The sequence below is a fragment of the Micromys minutus genome (genome assembly GCF_963924665.1).
Source record: "Micromys minutus genome assembly, chromosome: 9".
In the NCBI taxonomy this organism is placed as follows: domain Eukaryota; kingdom Metazoa; phylum Chordata; class Mammalia; order Rodentia; family Muridae; genus Micromys; species Micromys minutus.
Genome location: NC_137978.1, coordinates 53,336,580 through 53,364,261, shown reverse-complemented (window position 1 = coordinate 53,364,261; position 27,682 = coordinate 53,336,580). Strand labels below are relative to the sequence as shown.

General features: G+C 51.4%; 1 protein-coding gene across 2 annotated transcripts in view; it reads left to right on the top strand.

The window, feature by feature from the left end:
• IGSF21 (immunoglobin superfamily member 21) overlaps positions 1-27,682 on the top strand; it is a gene marked incomplete at both ends in the record, with an annotated part of 212,493 nt that overhangs the window by 166,466 nt on the left and 18,345 nt on the right. For both annotated transcript variants that reach the window (XM_080920972.1, XM_080920971.1), the window contains one exon: positions 9,316-9,434. In XM_080920972.1, coding sequence (XP_080777098.1) covers positions 9,316-9,434 — 119 coding nt within the window. The remainder of the gene's footprint in view (positions 1-9,315; positions 9,435-27,682) is intronic.

Here is a 27,682-nt window from a genome sequence, read left to right as displayed (position 1 = left end):
CTGTGTGTGTGTGGTTAGCTTCCTGACAGCCCCTGTGGTTGAGGGGAACCCCTGAAGGGCTGTGACATCTGTCATTTATTCTGACCATTGACACCTGCTATGGTCCAAGCATAGCCAAATTCTACCTTCTGGTTTGAGGGTTGGAGAAACCCATAGATGGGAACCACCTGGCCTGTTTGGGGAACAAATTTCAACACAAGGATCGTCCCAGATAACAGCGAGAGCCAAGAACAGGAAACTCTGGCTGTGTTCACTGGACAGCTGTAGCCTCAGCTCCCCCACCCCATCCAGAACCTGTGAGATGTGTTGGCCCACCACAGGCTCCAGGGGGATTTCTGTGCTTGCCTAAGGTTGAGCGATGTATCCAGCACCCACCTGAGGTCTTCCACCGAGGAACCCACCCCCAGCCAAGTTGAAAGCATCCTGTTGTCCCTAGACACCTCCCTGGGTGTCTCCCAAACTAGGACATAGAGAGGGGGACTGTGAGTTTGTCTCTAAGGGGAAGATAAGATGCTAGGAAGACAGCTGGGGACAGGGAACAGCTGGGGCTGGCTGAGCAGGTGCACATCTGGACCACTGGCTCCCACTTAAGCCATTCCCAGCTCCAGGTCAAGTTCTTCCAATTGCACAGGCAGGAACGTGAGACTCGGGGCAGGAACTGCGCTTTGCCCTTTTTCCCTACAAGGAGGAAGCAACTCTTATTAGCAACTACCCAACGGCACCCAAGGCTGCCAGAGACTTTACGGCCATTTTTATTAGCTCTGCCCAGACAGAGCAGGTATCAGCCTCAGAGGGCATGAACCTGAACTCAGAGGGAAACAGGCGTTTTGTCGGAGACATGGGGACCGCAGGGTGGGAGCAGAGCAGCCAGTGGAGGCAGCCTGGTGCCTTCAAGAGCTAGACAAACTTCATAACCTCACACTTGGTCTCTTTCCAGCAGGGGTGAGGGACAGCTGAGCCCCCGGCAGGCTCTCAGCTCCTAAGATTTCAGGGGGTGTGTTTAACCTACTTTCAAGCAAGAACTCTTCCCAGCCCCTCAGAGGCTCTGTTTCCATGCAAACAACGCTGTCCAAATGAAAAGGCCCTCTCATCTCTTCATCAAAGTGCGGCCTCAAAGGACCCATTGCTACCTGAATCCGCACTCTTAGGCTGCACTGAGGTGTCGCGCGCGTGTATAAGCGAAGACGTTTGAATTACGAAATGCCTTTTAAATAGAGTACTTTATCTAAGCTTGGTCCTGAAGAGTCTCCTCATTTGATTGCTGGATTTTGGCAAGAGACACAAGGCCACACGCCATTTTCTTCTTTCCATCTGTTCCTTCCTTCCTCCTTTTGGGCTCCAAGCCAGATCTGAGCTTGCAGCTAGACTGGACTTGACCCTTACGAGAAAGGAAGCCAGGAGTAGGCTGCAAGTGTGGGGAGGGACGGGTTGCATCCTCCCCATCAGGAGATCGCCATGGCAGCAGGATGCAGGTAGAGCAGGCTGGATGGGATGGAGTTGGGGGTAATGGGAAGAAAGGAAAACAGCAAAGAGAGGTCCTGTATGAACAAAGGAGGGGCTCATGGAATCTGTCCCTGAATGTACCCTACCAGTTCACGGAATGGAGAAGAGGTGACCAGAGAAACCGGCTTCCATTTCAGAGAGAAACCCAAAGCTCTCTACCACTCACCCAACCTGTTTTGTCGGGTTGGTACCGCTACAGCCCAGGGCTTCAGGCCTGAGAAGGTTAGACTCCACCCCTGAGCTTCATCCACAGCCCAGGGCCCGTTCCGCCCACACGGCACACCTGCTGCCCACTGGATTTGGAGTTCGGGTATAAAGCTCACTGCCAATGAGTTCCTTGGCTGGGGAGGCAGACTGTATGTCCGGAACAGGTAATGTAGGAGAGATTCGTCTAGAAGGCACACAAGTGGAAAGGCAGAGTTCAGTCTGACGAGCTGGCTCAGCATGATGGTGGACGTTTGTTATCCCAGCAGCGGGGATCCAGAGATCCAGAGGCAGATCCGTGGGGCTCACGGGCCGGCCAGCCTAATACACACACATACACACACACACACACAACTGGGTCGCATACATGTGAACATACACCCCCACACACATACGCAAGTGCTTGTCTGAGCTCAGTCCCTGGGAAAAGTCATATGACTCCACAAATCTATCCCCCAACCACCAATACATGCCACAAATCACACACCCATACACAACACCCGGGCACACTCACTCACACACAAAATAATACACTTTAAAAATAATTAAATCTGAGAGGATTGGGAAGCTGACTCACCAGGTAAAGGTGCTTACTGTTGAGCCGGACAACCCAAGTCTGTCTCCTAGAACAGCTTGTGGTGAAAGAAACCGACCCTCAGTGCCTGTTTTCTGACCTCTACACACGTGTCATGCCATGTACATGCTTGGGCACACCCATGCACATACAATAAATAAATAATTGTGATGAAAATTTGAATACAAAGACAAAAGCAAGAAGCCACTGAGGCGCAGGAGGGGGTACTTACCTGATTCCTTTAGAGCAGTGGTTCTCAATCAGAGGGTCGCACGAGACTCCTCTGGGAACTTGAACGACACTTTTGAGGCCGGGGACATAGCAAATATCCTGTGCATCAAATATCTGCATTATGATTCATAAAGGGTCGCAGCAATAGGAAGGTTGAGAACCGCTGACCCGGAAGACACCCCAATGACGCTGTTCCTTCGCGACTACCCAGGAGAAACGAAAGCAGATACCCAGGGATGTACTGCAGCTGCGTGGTTCGTGGTGAGAGCCTAAGGCAACACATGTGACCATCAGTGGGCAAACAGATAAAGATGTCCGCAGGGTGGGATGACACCCATAGCCAGATCCACGCAGCAACAGAATGTGACTCAGCCATGCCCAGGAAGGAGGTGGTGTGGACAGAGACCACCCATAAGTGAATGGCAAAGTAACGGTGAAGTTCTGAGTTAAAGGCTCTGACCCCAGCTCGGTGCTACACCAAGTTCAAAGAATTTTTTAATATCCCTGTGTGGGTGAAGGGAGTCAGAGGTAGAGTGTCAGAGAGAGATGGAGCGAGTGTGTGTACGTGTGCCATGGCACACATTTGTAGGCCAAAGAGCATCCTCCAGAGGTAGTCCTCCCCTTCCACTGCGCTGAAGTACTTTCCGTCTTGTGGTCCCTGCCTCTGCGCAGCATACTCCTGGCTAGCTGACCCGTGAGTCTCCTGTCTCCATTTCCCATCCCACCACAGGAGGGCTGGGATTATAGATGCACTCTACTGTATTCAGCCCTTCATGTGGGTTTGGGGATCAAACTCAGCAAGCCCCTTAACCCACTAAGTCATCTCCCCAGCCCAGCCTTAAGAGGTTGGGCCTGGTGAGCATCTTTAAGTTATTTATGGTACATCCTTAGCTGGGAGAGTGAGACCTGCCTCTGTTGTTTACAGTATATCATTAGATGGGAGAGTGAGACCTGCCTCTCCATTGCTTGTCTTTTCTAAGCTGTTCTGCTTCTCCTTGCCACCCATATTATGTCACAGGCCCCCAGAGCATCAGGGCCAAACTCTATAAGCCATCATCTCTGAAACAGTGAGTCCAGATGAACCTTACTTTTGTTTAAGGTGATTGTCTCGGGTGTTTTGTTACAGCAGCAAAACTAAGGCAGAAAAGCAACAAAGTTGCAAGTTCCATAAGATACAATTTACAGATTGCATATCCTTTGCAGTGTGTTTCCCAGGGATAGAGAAGGAATCCGGGGCCACAGGGATAAGTAACCAATCTTTGGCCTTTGTCATTATTTATTTATTTATATGAGGTTTCTGTCTGCATGAATGCCTGCAAGCCATAAGACATCTGATCCTATTATATGTGGTTGTAAGATGCCATGTAGTTGCTAGGAATTGAACTCGTGACCTCTGGAAGAGTAACCAGTGCTCTTATAACCACAAAGCCATCTCTCCAGCCCCAAATCTGTGGTCCTCTAATCATGGGGGAAAGGATTCAAAACAGACATAAAGAAGCTTCAGGGCAACACATGAGTTTATTATGCTGATGGTGGCCATAGTTTAAATATGCTGCAATCTGTTAAATACGCCTGCCTTGTAGTTCATCAGTTATATTATAAGAAAACGTAGGACAAAACTGAAGACCAGCAAGCACGGGGCAGTGGCTCAGTTGGTGAAGCACTTGCTGTGGAATTATGAGGACCTGAGATTGATCCCGATGCCCGTGTAGAAAGCCAGGCAAGATAGTTCACGATTGCTTTCCCAGCAACAAGAAACCAGAGACAGACAGGAATCTCTGAAGCTCACTGACTGGGGAGCCTATCATGACTGAAGAATGCCAAGCCTCACTGAGAGAGACAGACTCAAAACACAGGGTAGCTGGTTCCCAAGGGACAGTATCTAAGGTTAACGTCTGGCTTACACACACACACACACACACACACACACACACACACACACACACCTATGTGCATGTACAGCCACATGCATGTGAACACCCCTTCATATACACAGGCATGTACACATGAACAGTAAAAATAAATGCAGAAGAAAGGGAAGGCAGGGAAATAATTTGGTGGTTAAAAGCACACACTCCACTGCCGGAGGACCCAAGTTAGATTCCCAGCACCGTAATAGATGGCTTACAACCACCTATATCTCCAGGTAGGGGCATCTGTTGCCTCTGGCATGCTTGCACTCCTGCACCCCTGTGCACAGACACATGCACATAATTAAAGATAAAAAATAGTTATGTAGCGAAATTTAAAGCATAGAAAACCCCAACACAATGATGAGGCTCTTGGGATACATGCTAAACAATAGTAAAGCTAACCCAGCATAATCCAAAAGCCCCAGAGGTGACAAGGTTGGGATTGGCTTTTATTATTGTTGTTGTTATTATTATTATTATTGTTGTTGTTGTTGTTGTTGTTGTTACTATTATTATTATTATTATTATTATTAGGCTCATTATTGTCCAGCTCAATTCTTCTGAGAAGGGAGGCGTCTATGCAGCTAGGACAGAAAAACAAGTTCCCAGTGGCTCCGTTCAAGCGTGTGTCTCTCTCTGGCTCCTGGTTATAGACTAAGCATTGAAAACAGCATGGGGCAGTGGCTTAATAATTTGTCTTAACATTTTAATCAATTAATGGCATAGGAGAAAGTAGGGCACGCGCTGAGAGCTCCGTCAGGCTCAGTTCTCTCTGCATTTTCAAATTCCTTCACTGGGTCTCTCTGTAAAGGTCTAGCGCTGGTTTTCCCCGTCCCCAGCAAGGCCACACAGTCGAGTCCTGCACAGTCCAACCCTGCATCCTTTTCCTGGTCAGGTTTCTAAGTCCACTGCCCAGACTCTGGAAGAAGCTGAGACTCTCTTCCCTGTGTCAAATCAAAGCCAGAACAGGAGAGGTGAGTGTAGGGGCTGAAACCTGCCGCGCCTTGACAGGGAGATACCATGGACACCATGAAAGCTTGAGGAGAATTCAGAGAAGCATAAAGCCATCGGGTTTTTGTTTGTTTTATTTTTATTTATTTATTTATTTATTTATTTATTTTTGGTTTTTTGGTTTTTCTTTTCCAGCAGGGAGGGAGCACATGGCTCTCCGTACCTGGGGAGGTGGCAGGCTCAGAATAGAAACACACAGGAGAGGCCTAAATCGCTCAGGAGGAGCTCAGCTCAGGAGCAAAGGAAAATACAGTGGGGGTGGGGGTGGGGAAGTGCGTTTGCCTCCTTGCCTGCTGCCTGTGGTTTGAATTTACACCAGAGCACCTACCTGCTCACTAGGGTCATGCTGTATCTTGTCTGTGTGCCTCTGTTTCCTTATCTGTGCAATGGGAGATCACAGCCCTACAGTAAGGTTCAGTGAATTGGAGGAATGCTCATTTTGAAACCTCCACTGTGGATCTACAAAGGACCAGCACCTTTAGGCATAAAATTCTATGTGGTGTTAGTGTCACACCCAATCATCAGATAGGAAAATCGAGGTTCTGGGAGGCTAAACAGACTCAGCAAATACCATAAGCAGGTTCACAAGAGCCCCTGGTTCTTAACAGCTTTCTGCTGACCTGAACCGCCCAGATACTCAAGAGCACTAGATATGCTAGTGGACAAGAAGCTTCCAGAGAACCCCTGGGCTGGGAAGGAATGCAAGTGAGCTGTCAGACACGGAGAGGAAGGAGCTGAGTCTGTCTACACAGAGGATGAACAGTCAGGGCGGCCTTCCTGGCAGAGGCAGCTCATGAGTTCTATGCACCCCCAGGATCTATGTCACCAGACACTCCAGCTACACCAGCCCTAAGTGGTGCCCTCGGATGGGCCCGGATGGTCTTCCCAATAGTTTTGTGAGCGGTGTGACAGATGGGGAAACTGAGCCTGAGAGAAGTCACATGATTTCCTAAGAGGTGCAAATTGGGACTAGGACTGAGCTGGGACTCACATATTAATCCAACAGCCAGTTTTAACCTGCATGCTTTTAACCTCTGCCTGCTGGGGTCAGGGGTGATGGCTAGAAGCTTTCTACAGGACAGGAAAGAGGAAAACATCCCAAGTAGAGGTAGAGAGTATCTGGGTCTCTCTACCCCACCACAAGGCTCAACCTTGTAGGACACACAGAAGGTTTAAATGCTGAGACATGTAGTTGGTCTAGATACCAGAACATGCTATAGGCGTAGATTAGGGCACACAGTAGGTCCAGACTCCAGGACACATAGTGGATCTAAATGCTGAGGCATAGAGTTGGTCCAAATATTGGAGCACACAGTAGGCTGATATGCTAGGACATACAGTAGGTCTAGATGTAGTTCACATAGTAGGTCTAGATGCAAGTCACACAGTAGTTCTAAATTTGTGTGCAGATGTGGCCCTCAGAAGGGTCTTGCACCCTGCAAAAGCCCTTCTCCTCACCTGGATAAGGCTCAGGCCAGCAGGCAAAAGCAACGTTTCTGCTCCGCCTGTTCCCAGCTTTTCCAGAACACAATTACTCGCCCTTCAGAGATGCCGTCAGTGTTGGTAAACTCCAGCCGCTAAACTGCATTGCCCCTGTTCGTGCACCAACTCCGCGGTTATTAATAGTTTATCGATCTGATCTCAGGCCATTGCTGATGAGAGCAGCCTCCTCCCCATCCCTGTGGCCCCCTGTTGCCTGTGAAGGCCTTCTATCCAGCCTGCAGATCAATGCCAGTCAGTGCTGGGGGCGGGGCGGGCTCTGGGCCACTTAATCCACTTTCAGAGGGCAACAGTGAAAGCAAGATCTCAGGGTTTGATGAAGGAGAGGAGGCGGTTAGGTCCGGATCAAAGCGGTGACCTCGAAGCTTTGGATCGGAGATGAGAGCCAGACAGAGCACGGGATGAGGCTGCGTCCATCCGGATTCAGATGGTAGCCGAGATAGGAGAAAGGCGGCGTGGGGTGCGCGGGACGCTCTTATCTTGGCTACTTTCCTGTGATTTAAGATTATCCAAAGTAAAATATGTTATCTTACAAAGCAGAAACAAGGTGTCTGCAGGAAGAACCGGCCAGAACAGAGGGGCCGGGACTAGAGGAAGAGGAGGGGGTGGAGATGAGGAGGCCGAGGAGGCTTTCTGTGCAGATTCAGATCTTTTATTTCTCCCAACTGCTGAGGCAGCTTCCAAAGGGGTTTAGGCTGGTGAGGACCTGGTTTAGATTCTTCATGGAAGGGATATTAAAGGGTACAGAAACCCCACTTAAATCCTGGGCTGGGCTTCGGGTGAGAAGGGGGATTGGAAATACAGTGCAGGGTCCATGAAGAAGTGGATGCCCAGAACCTGGCCACTGACTGCCTGGGACTGAGGAACAAGAGCTATCAAGCGTGCTCGGGGTGAGTGATGTGGTTAATGGGCTGGCCAGGCCAAGCCAGGCATGAAACCTGGAGCCCAGCAAGGGGCACCAAGCAGAGCTGTAAGAATAGACCCAGACGAGAGGCTATCTTTTTTTAAAAAGTGCCAAGGCCAAGCTGCACATCCACTGAGCTGTCTTCCACACCACCTGTGAGATGTCGCCCACACAACATATTGCTTATGTTACCGTTCCTTGAGCGTGTCATCAGGAAGAATGATTCCTGAACGCGTCCCCAGTGCTGGGATCACGTAAACACATCTGCACAGACGTGCCCATTGGGTGGTCACCTGTGCGCCTCCGCCTATGTGGCAGCTGTGCCCCTGTCTGGTGACATCACCCAGGAGCCTCTGGTTACACCCATCCCTCCACCCCCCAGCCTATTTCTTTACACGCCCCCTGCACCTGTCTCCCTCGAAAGTCACTTAAGCAGGTCGACTGCATAATAGACACCTGTGAGGACAGCCGAAACATGTCACTTAAGGTGGCTGTCACTCAGCTACCAGCCACAGCTAGTACATTGCCATTACCATTGGGGCTTTCAATCTAGCTAGCTGTGTTACAAAGAAGATCACTCCCAGGGGAGACAGGCTCCCTGCTGCTCCTACTGTCAAGGCACTTTCTCCTGGAAGAGGCAGAGGGTGGCATCTTCCCCCTCCCCACAAAAAGGGCGCTCCCCACACCTCGGTCCTTCCTGACAGTGAGGAGACCAGATGGCAACCTCTGTGTAGTCTATGCAAATGAGGGTGTTGTTTATGCTAATGAGCGCTGGGTGCTGCGAAAGGGAGGGGCAGCTGGGGAGCTAGCTCAGCTCAAAGTGACAACTGCTTAGAAAGAGGCTGGGAGCCCAGGTGGGGGGAGTGGCCAGAGGCACGTGGCGGGGTGGGGGAGGGGATGCAGAGAAGTGACTTGTAGGCAAAAAGAAGCTGAGACAGGCTGGAACCTGAGGTTAAACTGCTCCTCACAAACGGATGGAAAAGAGGCTTAGTGCAGGCAGATGGGGAGGAGGGATGGAGGCTTGCATGGAAGGGGCCTCCCACCTCAGGGGTGACCCAGGAAGAGCCTGGAGCTAACACTGACCTCTCCATCCCCCATGAGCAGGACTATAAACAAATATGGGTGTCTCTCCTGGTTTTTTGCCCACTTTGGGAACATGAAGATTAATACAGGGTCCTTAAAAACAGGCCAGTATAGGCTGGGACTTGATGAAATTTGAACTTACCCAGTTTAGCTTCACCAAGTGAGGCTCCAGCTGGTCAAAGTGTCTGGATTCCCCTTGGCAAGCATTACCTTCTCTTGGAGCATCACAGGATGAGGGCCACCCATGGTCTCTGGGCAGGTACGTGCAACACTCTTGAGTGCTTTGTGGAGTCCATTGGTCCTGGACTGGTTTGCACAGGGGTTGGCCTCCTGAAACACTGCCTACTCAGCCCCAAAATACCAGCCTCACCCCTTCATTTGCTTCTCCTCAGGCTGCCTGAGGTCCGGATCTCAGACAACGGTCCCTACGAGTGTCACGTGGGCATCTACGATCGAGCCACGAGGGAGAAGGTGGTCCTCGCCTCTGGCAACATCTTCCTCAACGTCATGGGTGAGTCCATGTTCCGGGAAGGAGAGACGTGGGTGTGTCCATGCACACAAAAATGGGCTGTCCTGAGACACCTTGTTAAATCTCTGTGGTATATGTGCAGAACCATCTACTGCTCTTGCCTGGGAAGAGGAAAAGGCCAGACCATGACAAACTGTGTTTGTGGCACCTGGCCCCAGTGGCCTGTTAGGGACTCATTGTCTTCCCGGTCTCATGCAGTAAGGGCCCAGAGTCTACTTCATCCCTGACTCTCATGGACTAGGTATGTGAAGGGCTGCTTGATTGCTTGATGGACTGAAGGGAAGAATGGCTGCTGTCCAGGGACAGCAAGCTACCATAATCCTGAGGTTTGTCACAGAAGTTTGATGTCTTAGTCAGGGTTTCTATTCCTGCACAAAACATTATGACCAAGAAGCAAGTAGGGGAGGAACGGGTTTATTCAGCTTACACTTCCACATTGCTGTTCATCACCAAAGGAAGTCAGGACTGGAACCCAAGCAGGTCAGGAAGCAGGAGCTGATGCAGAGGCCACGGAGGGATGTCACTTACTGGCTTGCTTCTCCTGGCTTGCTCAGCCTGCTTTCTTATAGAACCCAGGTCTACCAGCCCAGGGATGGAATCACCCACAATGGGCTGGGCCCTCCCCCTTGATCACTAGTTGAGAAAATGCCTTACAGCTGGATCTCATGGAGGCATTTCCTCAAGGGAAGCTTCTTTCTCTGTGATAACTCTAGCTTGTGTCAAGTTGACACACAAAACCAGCCAGTACAGCTGACAAGGAATGTCAGTCTCTAGAGCCACCCTGGCATAGGTCCCGTGGGATGGTAGGGCTCGAGCAGGGAGGCCCTGAGCTTGTGGCTAGTGCAGCTGCCTTCCTCAGGCTGAGACCAGGGCTGTATCAGGAGAAGCCCCAGGGAGCGAGTGCTAGGAGAGTCCCCTACAGGGGCTGACTGCTAGAGCCTCCAGGAAGGGGACACAGCACCTCAGCTGTGACACACTCCAGAGACCCCCTCTTTTTTCCTCCAGGAAGTTAGAGGACATTCTGAGCTGAGTGTGGGGGGGGGGCCTCCCAGGTTCTCACTTTGGCTCCGGACCTCCATTTATGCATCCGGGACATGGGACAGCAATGCCATTATCTGTCCAGTTGATGCATCATTGGCTGAATCGACCCTCACCCAGCCTCAGTTTCCCTGCCGGAGATGTAGAGGCTCCCGGGAAGTTGCACCAGCACCACGCTCTTGGGACATTCCATTGGCACTCCTCTGGAGGAGCTCTTGGGTTTGGCCTTGACCCATCCTCCGTGTCTCTGTTCTTCCTATCAAATAATATTTGTCAGGGCAACAAAGCCTGCTATAGTCTGACAATCAATGAGAGAGCACAAAGGCCCTGCGGAATGTCCTCGATCCGGGGAAATTGAAAACCTCCAAGGGTTTGCAGACCTCGGGAGCAACATTGATTCCACCACAGTAGCCCGCTCCTCTGACAGAGTGCCCAGGGCTCGGCTCCGCAGTGGCCTCCCCAAGGAGGAAATGCAGCTCAGCCTACACCATCCAGGGTCTCCCAGTCCAATGAGAGATCCAAGCCCCATTAATTACTCCTCAAATGTTCGTGGCGCATCCAGGGCACCTTCTCTGAGGCAAATTTGAACAGAATGAATTTCCTGTCCTTGGTGAGTTTGCGGTACAGGGTGAGAGGCAGGCGAGCCAGGCGTAAGGCGCATGCGCAGACAAATCAGTGCGCTGTCAGGTGACTGTGACGGCGAATAGAGTGGCGGGTAAAGAGGGCTGCGAAGGGAGGCCGTGCTAGCTAGGAGGGTGGGAGGCAAAGGAGGCCAAGTCCCTCTGAAGTCACTGGGTGCTTAACTAGGTCCTTGTACATTTCCACACATGGTGGCGCTCCTGCCTCATGGCTAACCAGGAAGGAAGGTCTATCCTGAGCCCTGTTTATTTTTGTTCATTTTGGATTTTGAGACAGGTTCTCATGTAGCTCTTGCTGGCCTCAAACTCGATACCTAGCGAATGGAGACCTTAAACTTCCAATCCTTCTGCCTCTACCTTCCAAGGAATTACATGCGTGTGCCACCATGATCCGTTTGTGAGGTACTGGAACTCAAACCCAGGACTTCATGCAGGCAAGGCGAGTACTCCACCCACGAGCCACACGTCTGGCCTTGGGAGGCACATTTTGTAGATGCCTCTCTGTTTGAACCGTGTTTATGGCTCTCCAGAGCCTTGAGTCATATGAGGAGCGAAGGTTCTGGAAGTCTGGAGTGCTCCTGGGAGTGGTGTGAGCAAGGAGGGTGCTCTGCCTACTTGACTTCCCAGCCTCCTCATTAGAATCCGCCCATTGTTGACTCTGATGTCCACCTGTCTTGCCCTGGAGTAGGACCCAGGATCTAATGCAGCCTTGAGGAAGGCAGCAACCACCCACATGCCAACCCAGCTGTGGGAGTCTCCCCTCCGATGACATTTCACACCACCCCCACCCCCACCATGTCACTACTGCAGCGTCCTTTCCTTTCTTTGTGGCCTGCACCCAGTGACTCAACAACCGCCAATCAATATCTGCAACTGTTTAATGATGTCTTGGCACATGTTGTTGGGCACATGTGTGTTGTGTGTACGCAGAGACCAGGGGGAGGTAATGGGTGTCCCCTGTCACTCTCGGCCCAGTGGCAGGCTTTCTTCGTGGACTAGGAGCTTGAGTTTTCCAGCTAGACTGGCAGCTAGCAAGCCCCAGCAGGCCTCTCTCTTCTCAGGGAGCTTTTATAGGAGGGGTGCTGGGATCTGAACTCTAGCAATGAGCCATCTCTCCAGCTCAAAGAGGTTTTAATTTTAGCTATCCATTTTTCTTGTGTATTTGCATGTGTGTGTATGCACATGTGAGCACACGCATGTATGTACGTGTGAAGTGGGCATGTTCGTGAGACCTGCCTATGGACACCAAGCTTGATATCAAGAGTCATACTCAATTGCTCTTCTACTCCATTCATGGAGGCAAGGCTTCTCAATCGAACCCTGAGCTTGCTGATTACACTAGCCTGTCTATCCAGCTTGTTCTAGGGAATTCCCGGTAGGCCACCACACCTACCCACCATTTACATGGACTTGAGGAAGGGGGATTTGAACTCTGGTTCTCACACTTGCACAAGCTCTCCAGCCCCTGAGCCAACACCCAGCCCTGAGAGGTTTTCTAAATTATGCTTGCCCCTAACTCCACAATTTCCTTCCCATTTGTCTGGGTCAGAGCTAATTTCCAAAATCATAGGCCCCCATGATCTAAACCTGTCTGCGGCCCCACCCACATCCTTCCTCAGCATCTCAGGAACCCTCCAAGTGAGTAGAGGCTGTTCAAGGTCTGGGTCCCCTTTGTGTCAAGAGTGTGTGAGAGCTAACAGAAGGCAGGACAGGACCCCACACTTGGGAGCACTGAGAGCCTCTGGCATAGTGTGGTGCGTAGCCCACAGAACCCAGGCTTCTTCCTTCAAGGCCACTGCCCACCCTCGGTCCATTACAGCTGCCCGCAGAGGCCTCTGGGTGGAGATGAGGCTGAGAGATCGGCTGTAATTTCACGCCTCTCACATCTAGCCGCTATGTGATAGGAAAGACATTTGGGAGGCGTGAGCGACACTCAGGGTGTGTGCTGCATGCAGCCATTAAAATGCTTCTACCCGAGCTGCCGACAAATCGGGAGCCAACTTGAAAGCCATGTGCCGGGCTCTGGGAATATGTTCCACACAGTCACGGGAGGTGAATCTGCCTCCCGGAGGTGCAGGTCATGAGGGTGAGCGTGTTAAAAGGTTTGTGTTACAAGCAATTAAACATAATGAGGCCCGAGCTCTTCACCCCTACCAGAGCTGAAGTCTTCCTCCTGAGTGCCCAGGGGCACCATCTCGGCCACGGGTCATGACATTTTGGCTGTGCTTGTCCCACCTCAGTGAACACACCAAGGCTGATCATGTGTCTCTACAAGGGCTCTCTTACGGACGGTTGTCCTTGTTTTACAGAGAAAGGGGCAGAGGCCCTGAGAGTTAAGAGACCTGCCATGCGATAGACAGTCTGGGGCTGGGAGGTTGTATATGGCTCATCTTGTCCACAACTAGCAGCCCTAACTCACCCCAGACTCTCAAGAGAACACACCACCTTTGACATGGGTTGTTTGTAACCCAAATACCCACTATCCTGACGTGTAGGCTGGAGGCCTCACTCAGCCCAGGCTGGAGCACCTGACACTGAACTCGCCTATGATATATATGGGTAAGATTGAAGGGTTCACACCACTTCCTCCTCTCCAATCTCTGCCCAGAACAACCCTTCGCCCCCAGACACCCCCAACAGAGCACCGAACTTGGCCTCCTTCAGACCAGATGACAAACTCCAGTTAAGTTAGTGTCTACTCTGACTCGGGTGGAACACACCGTTCAACTTTTTTTCCAATATAAAATAAACTAAAATAAAAAAATAATAGTTATTAATATATAATGTCCTTCTTATTCTTTTAAAAGAAGGCTCTCATGTAGCCCAGGCTGGCCCCATACTCATTGTATAACCAGCCATGACCTGAACTTTTTTTTTAGTTCATCTGTTTTTATTTTATGTGTATGAATGCTTTATTTTATGTGTATGAATGTGTCTGTACATCATGTGCATAAAGACACACATGCAGTGTCTTTAGAAGCAAGAAGAGGGCATCAGATTTCCTAGAACTGGAGTTACAAAAGGTTGCTAGCTGTTGTGCTGGGAATCGAACCTGTGTCCTCTGCAACAGTAACCAGTGCTCTTAACCACTGAGCCCTCTCTCCAACCTCTAGAGCTTTTGACGTTCCTGACTCTGTCTTCCAGGTGATGGAATTACAGCCTGCACCATGCCTGGTTTTCTGGGGGTACTGAGGACAAAACTCAGGTCTTGATGTAGGCTGTGCAAGACTCAGCCAGCTGAGCCCAGAACAATAGATCAGAAAATGACTCTCATGTCCTCAGGGATCCTCTCTGTTTGGGAAGTATTCATTAAAGAGCTAGCAAGCATGTCCAACCCTGAGCCTATGTGTGTGGTCCCAGGTCATTCAACAGAATCTGGAACTATGATGTACTTTGCAGTTTATAGATGACATCATATCGCAAGGTCAAAACAATAGACATGCCTGTGGCACATTCCAGGCACCACCCTGCGCACTGGAACAAGACAGATAAAAGCGCCATGTACTTTAGGTGCAGACAGGAAAGTGGGCTCTGAGCCTGTGCCACAGTCATTGTGCCCAAAAGTGGTCAGGGACCAGCGGAAAGGTGGGGGTCATTTTGGACAGGGCCCCTTGGAGAAGGAGTTCCTTACTCCGCAGCCCCTATCCTCAGTCTTGCTCTAAGCCAGGAGTCCAGCAGAGAGCAAGATGGAGTCCTCAGAGCAAGATGGAGTCCTCACCTCAGTGACCTGCTCCGACAGGGATGGCACAGGTTGAGGTGCCCACATGGAAACTGAACCTTCAAAAGTGTGTTCCTTTCCCAGGCCTGCCTGGGGCTTGTGAACATGAATGGTGACCAAAGTGCATGGTGGCTGGTGACTGTCACTGCCTTCACGGTTCTGTTCCGTGACGACTCCCTCATGCAAGCTGGTCTCCGCCTCATTGTGCAGTTTCTTTCCAGAAGGCCGGTCGACTTTTCTTTCTTTCTGATTTATTCTTATTTTATTTGGAGACTGGGTCTCGTGAAACTCCGTGCCTTGGAACCAAACGTGACCTTGAGCTTGTGATATCCCTGTGCCTACCTCCAGATGGCTGGGTTTACAGACACGCGTCACCACATCAGCTCTATGTAATTCCAGGGATCCGACCCAGGGCTCCGAGGACGCCGGGCCAGCGAGCTACAGACAGAGCCATATCCAGTCTGCTCTCTGCACTTCCTCCTTCTGAGGACGCAGGTCGTTAGGTTAAGACAAGCCCTGGTGCCCTGTGTTCTTATCTCCGTCTAATCACATGCATACAGCCACACTCTCGGGGGCCAGGGCTTAGGACTCACCATATGTTTGGGGAAACAGTGTGAAGCCGCGATGGTAACGGAGCGAGAAGGGAGGAGGCTGTGACTGGGAAGCCAGTGCTCTGTGGCCGCACAGCATTGTGCGGGTAACACGCCAGGCTCTATTACTGTTTACGTTCTCTCTCGAGGACACTGAGGCGCTCAAATAGGCACTCCTGCCACTTACTCTTTACGAGAGAGGGGAACGAAAAGGTGGTGTTCCTTGCCTGGTTTCCATAGCCAGAAAACAGGGGGCAGGGGTGGGGACCAAGATCTATCCTAGGCCATCACCATCACTGTGAACCTTAGTTCTGGTCCGTGGTTTGTTTTTATTTAGTTTTTAAAGTATGTATTTTATTTATATGAGCACACTGTAGCTGTCTGCAGACACACCAAAAGAGGGCATCAGACCCCATTACAGATGGTTGTGAGCCACCATGTGGTTGCTGGGATTTGAACTCAGCACCTCTGGAAGAGCAGTCAGTACTCTTAACCACTGAGCCATCTCTCCAGCCCCCTCTTCAGTGTTCTATTGCTGTAAAGAGACACCGTGACCACTGGCAGCTCTTATAAAAGAAAGCGTTTAATGGTGGCTGGCTTATGGTTAAGATGGTTCATTATCGTTATGGCAGGATGCAGGGGGCTCATGGCTATGTCCTATCTCTCCAGGGACTGGCCAATTCCTAGGCTTTATTCCCCTCTCCCATCCTGTGGGCTTCACTTTCAGGAGGGTGACCCCAGAAGAAGTGAGGGCTCCCATCCACTGGTCTGTTCTATCTGCTTCTTCACTGCCTTGTTAGCACCTCCATTGGGGAACCCTTGGCTAATGCCAGGTGCAATTTACTAAATAGTTTTCTTCTAAGGTTTCTATGACTTTAGCTCCTTCACTGGGCTGACATTGCATGTTGAGATATTGTACTGATGTGAGATGTAGGGTCCAGCTGTCCTGGCAATTTCTGTGGCAAGCCACTTATCCTATTGAGCTCACCCAGCCTGGCTAGCAAACACACACTAGAGTGGGAAGTTCTCTTAGTTTTGATCCTTACACAGGTGGCAACTGGGTCTCACCCCGTTCGTGGGACTGTGCCTTGCCATCAGATGCACGAAGGGGAAGATATGACAGAGTCAAGTCTCAGAACTATCCAGGGCTTGGGTAAACCACAGGTGCTTTATGGAGTACTGTCTCTTGGCGTGAGCAAGCCATCTTTTAGTATATATGCATATAAAATGTGTATTGGTGGTTGACCTGGGTATATGTCTCTGAGAGTGTCAGACCCCTGGAACAGGCAGTGGTGACCTGCCATGTGGGTGCTGGGAAATAAACCTGGAGCCTCTGGAAGAGCAGCCAGTGTTTTTAATCTCTGAGGCGTTTCTTCAGTCGGGCAAACGCTTCTCACACACCTGACCTGTGTTTTAAAGTTTGCTTATCTCGTTCATTTCTGTGTGCCCCCTGCATGAGTTTATGTGCATCGCCTGCAGGTGGGTACCCACAGAAGCCAGGGGGCACCTCCTCCCCCGAGAGCTGCAGTTACAGGCAGTTGTAAGTCACCTGATATGGGCGTTACAAACTTAATCATGGGTCCTTTGCGAGGGCAGTATGCTCCTAACTGCTAAGACATCTCTCCAGCTCCCACAACTGGCTTTTTATGTGGGTGTTAGGATTCAAATTCAGGTCTTCATGCTTATCTAAAAAGCATCTTGCCCACTGCAATGTCCTTCCCCAACCCCAACACTTCTGGGACTCTCCCTTCTGTCTCATAGGTCTGTGTCAGCCCCTAGGCACACCTGTGACTGGCTCAGCAGCAGTGTGACTTTGGGCACTGGGTTCATGGGGAAGATAGAATAACCCAGTTATTCCTGCTTCCCCAAGAAAAGAAGCTTGCCCTGGTGGATGGAAGCTTCTAGAAGAAAGGAACCAGGGGTTCCTAAGGATTGGTGGAGGCCACTCTGCCTCCCTGAGGTCTGGCTAGAACACAGGTTTTCTGTCGAATCCTACCCAGTGCCCTTCTCTTGAGAATGACAAATTCCCAAGATGAGTTATTTGTAGAGTCCCTTTTTGTCTTGAATATTATTCTAATGCTGTGATAGAATACCATGACCAAGGCAACTTACAGAAAAAAGAGTTAATTGGGGCTCATAGTTCCAGAGGCTGAGTCCGTGACAATTATGGTGGGGCAGTGGGAGCATGGCAACAGGAAGGCTCTAAGGCCGCAGCTGAAAGCTCATATCTTGAGTTAAAATCCTGAGGCAGAGAGAAAGAGACACCACACAGGGAATGTTGGTGAGTTCTTTTGAAAGCTCAAAGGCATCCCCTCCTGTGACATACACCCCCTAACAAGACCACACCCCCTAGTCCTTCCTGAACAGTTCCACCATCTCAGGACCAAGTGTTTAAACATATGAGATTAGGGGAGATATTCTCATACAAATCACCACACCTCTCAAGAAGCCAGCATTGCTCAGGGAAGAGATGAGGTGAGAGAAGGAGTTGAGAGTCCAGGGGGCACAGTCTACCCATGGGTAGGAACACCCTCATCCCAGAAAAGCACTGAGGTTCCTGGTAGGGGCTGTTGAGAGGCAGGGCTCACAGCTGCAGGACCATACACCCCAGGACGCCTGCTGAGAGGAAATTATCAGCTCCAGCATCCCCTTAAACCACCCCCGGCCCCCGGTCTGGGAGCCTTTGAAGATGAGCCAACCTCTGGGCACATACCAATTACAGTAAATATCTAGGACACAGCTGCAGATTACTGAGAACCAAGATGTGCCGAGAAGCCCGGCTGTGAACCCCCAACTCTTACCCCCTGCCGCAGAGCTCTCAGAGCCTCGGATCAACCAGAAGCCAGCAAGGCCAGATCTGTGACCTGTCTCCTGGGTTAGGGTTAGGGACAAAGCAATGTTGCATGTCCCCCAACCTACAGAAGGAGGTGCCTGAGCAATCAATCTCCAGTTGGGGAATTGCCCTCAGATAGATTAGGTCCATTGTGTGGATGCATCCCACCTTGTGGAGGACAGGCATGGAAGGTTTTATGTTTGAATCTAATTTTTCTACCCATTCCCGAGGCTGTCTACTGAGTGTTTATTAGCCACCAGGCATGGCTCAGCACCTGACGGATCTTGGATAGCAGCCCTGTAAGAGAGGTCTGTTACTTGTTTTTCTGTTTCACAGATGGGAAAACCGGGCCGAGGAACTGTGCCCAGAGATGCAAGTCTGAATAGGACAGGACAGCAGTTTCCAACTTTGTGGGTCCCCACCCCTTTGGGTGTTGAATAAGCCTTTCACAGGGGTCACATATCGGCTGTCCTGGATATCACATATTTACATCAAAGTTCATAACAGTAGCAAAAGTACAGTTATGAGGTAGCAATGAAGATAATTTCATGCTTGGGGGTCACCACAGAGTGAGAAACTGTTAAAGGGTCGCAGGAAGGTTGAGAACCATTGAAGCCACTAGTGTGGAAGCCACCAGGGCAGTGGGCTCTCTGTGAAGGCCCGTGGATGGGAGCTGACTGTGCAGGGCAGAAGCTGAGAACTGTGTAGACTGCAAAGGTCACTAAGGGGGTGACATAAAGCAGTGGGGGGGGAGGGGGCATGCCATATCACTCTTGTGACCTGGCTTCAAGAGAGCAAGAAAGGAGAAGGGGGTGAGATAAGGTCCCCAGTGACCCTAACCCTAACCCACCTCTCTAAGTTCATACAACACAGGCTTCCTGAGCAACACCGCCCTGGTGGAGGGAGGGTTGAATCTTTTCTCTGCCACCTTGATCTGGGAATCTCCTCCATCCTTCTCCATCCTCCTGCCTCACCACTGAGAGCCATTTTATCCACTGTGCCCTCCACCTCTCAGTGGAGCATGACCTGGGATGCTGCTTCACTTCCCCAGGGGGCCTCAGTCTTCCTGTCTGCTAAGTGGGGTTACAGTAGCGTCCACCCCACTGGGGCACGGACATGTGACTATCAAATGGAGCCCTCTGCCCCAGGCCCATGGTGATAGCTGAAGGCGTTTCTCCCCGCTCCCCCACCTCTTTGGCGGGCACTCTCTTCTGTCAGCATCAGCTTCAGCAGGGGCGCAGGTGACAGCTGTAAGAACTGCTAACGGCCAGGGGCAGATCTCTCAGCAGGATGGTGGCAATTCTGTCCCCTCCCAGGGGGTTGGCTGCCAAGTGTTGGAAGAGCATGAAGCCAGCACCCCACCCCGACCCACCCCTAGTCTCCATGGTACTTTGTCTTTTAGTGGGTCTTCTTCCCCGGGAACAGGTCCCCTCCCCAATGAGGCTGCTACCTACAGGGCACAGATGATGTGGTACCTATGAGTAGACAGGAAGTCCTCAACCTGCTGGAACAGGAAATGCGCGGCTCCTACGCCACATACTGTCACTGGGAAGGTACAGAGCAGGCATAGAAAGGCGGATGCCACACAAGCCAGCCCCCAGGACTGAACAGTAAACACAGCAAGCAGGCGTGGAGGGACCATTCCGTGCACAGCAGCCCCCAGGCATGGCGACCAACTGGAGAGAGGAGGTCAAGGCGTGAGATGCCTGGAACAAGGTTGAGGTGGTCACGGGAGAAGTACCAGGATCGTCGTAAAACCTCATTCAGTGCCCCCAGCTTCAGGGACATGGGACAGAGACCAAATGCCCAGGCACCTTTCCTGTCAGGCAGATAGATGTTCCAAGGTGGGGAGCTGGATAGGCAGGTCAGGGCCTGAGGTAGAGGCTGGACTACACTGTGCTGCGCTGCGCTGGGCTGGACTAGGTTAGACTGGGCGGGGCGTGACGGGGCGGGGCGGGGCGGAGTTGTGCTGGGCTGGGCTGGACTGGGCGGGGCGTGACGGGGCGGGGCGGGGCGGAGTTGTACTGGGCTGGGCTGGGCTGGGCTGGGCTGGACTGGGCGGGGCGGGGTGGGGCGGGACGGGGCGGAGTTGTACTGGGCTGGGCTGGGTTGGGCTCTGCTGCTCTGAGCTAAGCTGCTATGAGGGTCCAGAGCAAGGGATACAGTTTAGAGGACTCAGGCCAAGGCCCTCTAAGCCAGGTATGAGCATGCCTAGTGCCTAGAGCCTGGTGCCGTTGTCTTGAACACCTGGAAGCAGCTGAGGGTGGGGGTCAAGAAAAAGAATAATGTCCCCTCCACGCACCAGCCCACCCATGGCCTCCCAGTTGCCAAAGCCACCATCTGAGTGTCAATGTGGCAAGGCAGACAGATGGGGCGAGCTCAGAGGAGCACTTGGAGTGAACCCACAAGGATAGCCATTTCTCAGCCTCGGCCCCAAAGGTCTGTGCCTGCTGCCTGCCTCCTGCCCAGGTTCCTCAAATCCCCATCCACCCTCTTCAAACATGGCTCTGCCAAGTCGGGGTACCCTTGACAGAAGCCCCACTGCTCACCTAGAACAGACCCAGCACACCCCATCAGCCAGCCAGCTCCCGAGCCCCTTTCGAGGGAAGCCGGACAAGAGATATTTCAGCTAGGGGCAGCAGGATAGCCAGATGGCCACTGGAGGATAAGTAATCCCACCAGACACCGACATGGCCAGCATGAGATCCCCAGGCACAGTGTCTGCTGGTGCTCCAACAGCCTGGTTGTCAACAGGTCCCTAGTTTACGGAGGAGGAAACTGAGAGGAACTCAGTCAGCCTCAAATGCCAATCTTTCTCCTTATGGTTTAAGCTGCGGGTGGGCACACTGCCACCAAAGCCCCTTCTCCGTGTGGTTTGGGAAACTACCTTAGCTACCTTCACCATGATTGTGAGCAGGTAGCTTGGTCAAATTAGCACATACGGCTGTGAATGTCGGGTCGCTGGGACCACAGAGCCCCCACGGCCTCCCCACTCCTCCCCAGGGACCTCAGTCAAGGGGAAGAGAACAGGTCATGCGTCCACCCATCTCTAATTCAAAGCATCTTGACAACCATCCCCCATGTGTCTGCTACATTGAAGGGATGAGTCCTCGTCTTTCTACAGAGCGCCACCTAGGGGAGAGATCAGGTCACTAGCGGGCAGCCAAGGAAGGGTGGTTATCAGTGCAGACTTTGGCCCACACTGATAAGGAAACTGAGACCCGGGAAGATTATCACAACCGACCACACAGTGAGTCAGGGGCAGAGTTTTCTTGCAAGCCCAATAGCCCGTGTTCCAGAAGCTACTCTATGGCCTCTTACTGAGACGCCCATCCTGCCTTCCTGAGCCAAACAAAAACATCTCATCTCATCACCTTGAACCATGCAGCCAAGTGGCCACAAGCCTCCAAAGTCCCTGCAACCTTCTGGCCCTTGCCAACAGAGCACCCGTCTATTTGCAGAAACGCACCAGCTCCGCCTCCCGAGCATGTCCGCAGGAGCCCCTGACAGGTGTTGGGTCAGCAATGCTTTATCCCCACACCCCCCGGAGCAGGATTTAGTGTCTCTGGCAGAAGGTAGACACCCCTCCCTGGAACTGGACCCTTAATTACCTGTGATATGCGGTGCTGGGGTTGCAGCGTGCCTCGGGGCCCCCGGGTTGTAAAGAGAGCAGAAGGCTGGATTTTCCTGGTGTTCCTGTAGCCGTCTGACAAGCAAGAGAGCTTGAAGCAGGAGCAGTGAGGGGCTGGCAGTGTGGGAGCCAACCCTGGTCCTGAAGGGAGTGACCTGAGGGAACACAATCCTAACACCATGTATTGTAGGGGAAGCTGAGACCAAGATCACCCTGCACGTGGTCTCATCCTGGGGCTTACAGTCCCAGATGCTGATCTGACTACAATGGATTCCTGGACTTGGTTTTCCTATCTGTCCAGAGTGAGTCGGGGTCTTTTCCTTTATTTTTAGTCATTAAAGCCTTGGCTGGCTGAGGTTCAGGATGAGCCAAGCCCTGGGCAGAGTTCTTCTGGGATGTTCTCACAGAAACTAACATGAGGAGACAAGTAGGATTCTTCCCACTTTACAGAAAGGACAACTGAGACCCAAAGGCTCCGAGGGCTGCTGTGTGCGTCCAGGGCCTGATCTCTAAGCTCTGGGACTGGCACAGGGCTAAAAGGCCCAGTCTCTTCCCCAAGGAGTTCATGACTGACAGGGCAGGAAACTGGGTTCCTGGAAGACCAGGAATGGGAGTAATGGGGAAAGACTAGAGTGTAAGCTGGGGTCCATGTGCATCCTAGACAGCAGTCCTGTCCTAGGTGGTGCTGGTTCTAGCTGGTAGAAGCATCCCGTGGTGCCAGACAGAGGAAGGGAAGCATGGTATCCAACCTCCAGCAGTGTCTTAGTGTCTTAGTTAGGGTTGTACTGCTGTGAACAGACACCATGACCAAGGCAACTTTTATAAGGACAACATTTAATTGGGGCTGGATTACAGGTTCAGAGGTTCGGTCCATGGTCCATTATCATCAGGGCAGAACCATGGCAGCATCCAGACAGGCACGGTGCAGGAGGAGCTGAGAGTTCTACATCTTCATCTGAAGGCTGCTAGTGGAAGACTGACTTCCAGACAGCCAGGATGAGGGTCTTAAAGCCCATGCCCACAGTGACACACCAAGAAGGCCACACCCACTCCAACAAGGCCACACCCACTCCAACAAGGCCACACCCACTCCAGCGGGACCACGCCCACTTCAAAAGGCCACTCCCTGGACCAAGCCTATTCAAACCACCACAGTTAGTCACTGTTCTGTTGCTGTGAAGAGACACAATGACCAAGGCGGCTCTTAAAAGAAAACATTTAATTGGAGATTTGCTTACAGTTTCAGAGGTTTAGTCCATTATCATGGTGGGGAGCATGGCAGAGAGCAGGCAGGCACTGGAGCTGTGGCTGAATGTTCTACCTCACAATCTGCACGCAGAGAGAGGGAGGTGGGTGTTTGGTATGGGCTTTTGAAATCTCAGATTCCATCCCTCTAGGGACACACTTCCTCCAACAAAGTCACACCTACTAATACTTCTCTTTCAAATAGTCCCATGTCCTGATGACTAGGAATTCAAATATATGCGAGCCTATGGGGGGAGGAGCATTCTTATTCAAACCACAAGCAGGGGACACTACTGTATGCTGGGGCACAGGAAGAGGCAGTCAGGGAACTGGCCATGCACTTAGCAAGTTGCAGGCAAGAGTCTTAATACCTTCCATAGTATTCAGTAAAACCCCATAAAGCCCATATGATGATGGTCCCATTCTACAGATAAGTAAACCGAGGCACATCAAGGATACGTTACCAGCCGACAACACCTAGCACTTGTCAGAGTCAAGATGCAACTGTGAGTCACCAGAGTGTTAGGTTAGAAGTGAGTCAAGTGGCTGAGGTCTCAGCAACAAGCAGGCTCCTCCCCCGTGCTCCAGCATACAGCAGTGACCCTGCTTGGGGTGGTTTGAATAGGAATGGGGCTCATATATTTGAATTCTTAGTCACCCAAGGTGTGGCATCCTTTGAAAGGATTAGAAGGATTGGGAAGACAGTGAGAAGGGGATACGAATCCTGAATCTCTGTGGCTTCATCCAAGCCCCGAAGGTTTGCAGAATAAGACTTCACTTAGCTTTAATGGATCCAAGAGAGTGTCAGTAATAGAAGCAGTTGGGAATGTATAATCATGCTCCTGCTCCAGTGCTTTTCCAGTGTGTGTGTGTGTGTGTGTGTGTGTGTTTCTGCATGTGCTCATAGTTGATATCAGATATCATCCTCAAATGCTCTTCTACCTTGTTAATTGAGGCAGGGGGTCTCAATCAAACTCAGAGCTCACTGATCAGCAGGTCTCACTGTCCAGCTTGCTCTAGGGATCCTGTGTCTATCTTCTGAGACTGGAATTATAGGCAAACCACCAGACCCACACAACATTTACATGGATTCCAGGGATCAAAACTAGAGTCTTCATGCTTGTGTGGTAACTGCTTTAACCACTGAGCTCCCCAGTCATGATTGAACTTTATTCTGTATTATGGAGAAGGAAATGTGGGAGACCCCTCCCTGCAGCTCCTCCTGATAACTATATGATAAATAGCAAGCCAAACAGATGATTAATTTGCCTCTGACTTAAAAATCAATCCTGAAATGCTCATAGGATGGTGAAGACAGGGGACTCAATGCCTTTGGGAAATCTGCCCATCCTCAAAAGAAAGACTTTGAGCTGGAGTATGGGGAACAGGTGTGTGGTGAAAGTGTGGGATGCAGGTGTGTGGTGCAGGTGTGGAGAACAGGTGTGGGCATAGGTGTGAAGTGAAGGTTGGGATACAGGTGTGGGGTGCAGTTGTAGGATGAAGGTAGGGTGCAGGTGTGGGGTACAAGTTCAGTGTGCAGGTGTACGGTGCAGGTGTCGGATGCAGGTGTGGGGTACAGGTTTGGGTCAGAATCAGGGTTGACTCAGCACCCTGCTTTTCAGGAAACTGGGGAGGACCAGAGGGCTGAACTAGTGGCAGCTAAGGCTGACTGCTGTAGAAGGTTAGTGTGTGCTTGAACCCCTGGACACTGTCTGCTGTGGCACTGTTTAAATGGGGAAACTGAGGACAGGGAAAGGAAAGTCATCTAGAGGTCAGAGTCAAAGCCTTCACAGATTGTAGCCATTTGATTCCCACTGGTGCCTTTGTTTCCAGTGCAATAATAAACCAAAAGAGCGAGAGTGGCCAGAGCCCACGTGTGCTCACAGAGTGCCCAATGTGGCCAGAGCCCACGTGTGCCCTGGAATAGGCTGTGGAATTCCCATCTTCACCTCCTGATTGTGCCCTAGTGTGGAGAGTCACCCCCAAGACTCCTAGATCTGGGAAAAACTGGAACTCAAAATTCCACTGTACATGTATACTACTGACTGTAATTGCTCCCTAGACGGAACCCTAAGCCGGGTTACTACCATCTCCATCTTGCTGCTCCCAGAAACAGTCCCATATTCCCGTGCCACAGCTGCCCAGGAACACAGCTTGCCCAGCCAAGACTGCAGTCTCCCAGCTGGGTTTCCCCAGCCTTGTGCATTGAGGCAGGGCTGAGCCCTGTTTCCAGCCACAGACACAAGGCTCTGCGTGTGCTTGAGAGACGTAGCTCAGCTAATGGGACAGTGGGGTTCCAGAGTGGGGCTCTGGGTAGCCCTGACCTTGATGATGCCTTGAGGAGAGGCTACAGAGCAGATTGGGGGAAGACTCTTCTGTATGCTTCTCTACTTGCAGGGCCTCCCAAGTTTCCAGAGACTTCCAGAGGCTTCTAGTACACAGAGACACACTGCATAGAGTGAAACTGCCCAAGCGTGTAATATGTACCTCTGTGGTGTACTGAAAACCCGCCCCCCCCAAACCTACTAGCCCTGCTGCTATAAAGCAAATCTGTAGCACACCCCATAGATTTGATCTCTGTACCTATGGCAGGTCTTTGACACATTTTTCTCTATAAATCACAACAGCCATATAGGGGTGGAAGGATGGAGGATGGGAGATGGGGGGGGAGCTGAGGCTTACAGGTGGGAGCCACCCACCTAGGCTCAAGGCCAAAGAACCCCAGGGCCAATAAATAGTCTACTCCATGAGACTGGCAGCTTTAAAGGCCAATCTGAAAACCTGGGTTATTGACAAGGAGCCAGCCTAGGTGAGCTAGAAAGCTGCCCATGGTTGTGGGAGGCAGGGCTTTGGGGTGTGAAGTCCTGGACCCAGTGCAGAGGGTTGGGGAGCCCTGGAGAGTTCTGCCCTCGTCCACTGTGCCCCCTTGGAGGACAAGGTTACTATTCTCTAACTGTCTGGAGCCTGCTCTTCCTGGATAGTAATAACCTCTTATACGGACTACTGAGCATCTCAGCTGCACAAAGCTTTCTGTTCACACAGCAACTCTGGGCTGAAGCAGCTGGAGCATTCGAACTTGTTCTGAGAACCAATGGCTTTGAGGCATAGTCTAGAAACAGCACGGGAGGGCAGGTGAGATTGCTCAGCAGACAAAGGGGCTTGCTGCCAAGTCCAATGACCTGAGTTCAATCCCCAAGACTCACAAGGAGGAGGAAGAAAACAAACTCCCACATATTACCCTCTGGCCTCCTCATGCATACATGTTACAAGTGTATACACACACACACACACACACACACACACATACACACACACACACAAATCAAAAGAGCTCTGTGGTGGGTGGCAGTCCAGATCCAACAGGGACTATGACTCCCTGCTGGAGTGTAGGAGTGTTTCTTCCCCTCCCCCATCTGCCTCACTAACTCATTTTTTGTGGGCTCACAACTCCTCTGGTGTCACCTGCTCTCCAGAGCAGTTAGCCTACGCTTCCAGCTGACCTGTTTATCACTGGTCAGCGCTGGCGGGGAGAAGCAGACAGGGGAGTGGACACTTTTCACAGGTTCAGGACAGCAGGTGATCCTTCGCATGGCTGGGCTCCTGCTTAGCCCAGAGAGGTCCCCACCTCAGGGTGGGAAGGACCTGAGGGACAGCAGGTATCCTCACTGGCAAGGATCTGGCCCCAGACTCCCTCATTCTGCCTTTGCCTTCGAACAGGGATCCCACAGCCAAGCTGGGAGTCACAGTGGGGATTCACAGCATCTGTGGCTCATGTAGTCGCTCTCCTGTCATGGGCTGGGCTTGTTCCTACATAGGGCTGTTAACTATTTGGCTCAATCTGTACTTCTCCCCTAACTGCAGCTTTGAGGCTTTCCCTTCCTCTCCCTTTTCTTCATTGGTGGGATCCACCTCTAGTGAGAAATGTCACTGGGATAGAGAGAGGGTGACGATTTCCACCCTTTTAGACGGTGCCGGGACTGGAGGGTGTGACACCTAGGTCCTTCACCTATTCATCAATGGTACGAACATTTCTTGAGTGAAACTGCGTTAGGAAACAAGAGCCATTCTATCAGGGTGTTTAAGGGAGGGTAAGAGGGAGGTATCTTAGGGTTTTATGCTGTGAACAGACACCATGACCAAAGCAACTCTTATAAGAACAACATTTAATTGGAGCTGACTTACAGGTTCAGAGGTTCAGTCCATTAGCATCAAGGCAGGAACATGGCAGCATCCAGGCAGGCATGGTTCAGGCAGAGCTGAGAGTTCTACATCTTCATCTGAAGGCTTATAGGAAAAGACACACTTCCTGGCAGCTAGGGTGATGGTCTTAAAGCCCACCCCTGTAGTGACACAAGGCCACACCCACTCCAAGGCCACACCTCTCCATTGAGGCCACGACCTCCCTGGGCCAAGTATATACAAACCATCACAGTAGGGAAGAAGGGAAGGGGAGAGGGTTGCAGAGAGAAAGGGAGGAGGAAAGGAGGGAGGGAGGGAAGGAGGAATGAGACAGATGAAGCTCAGTGTGTTTGGAGCA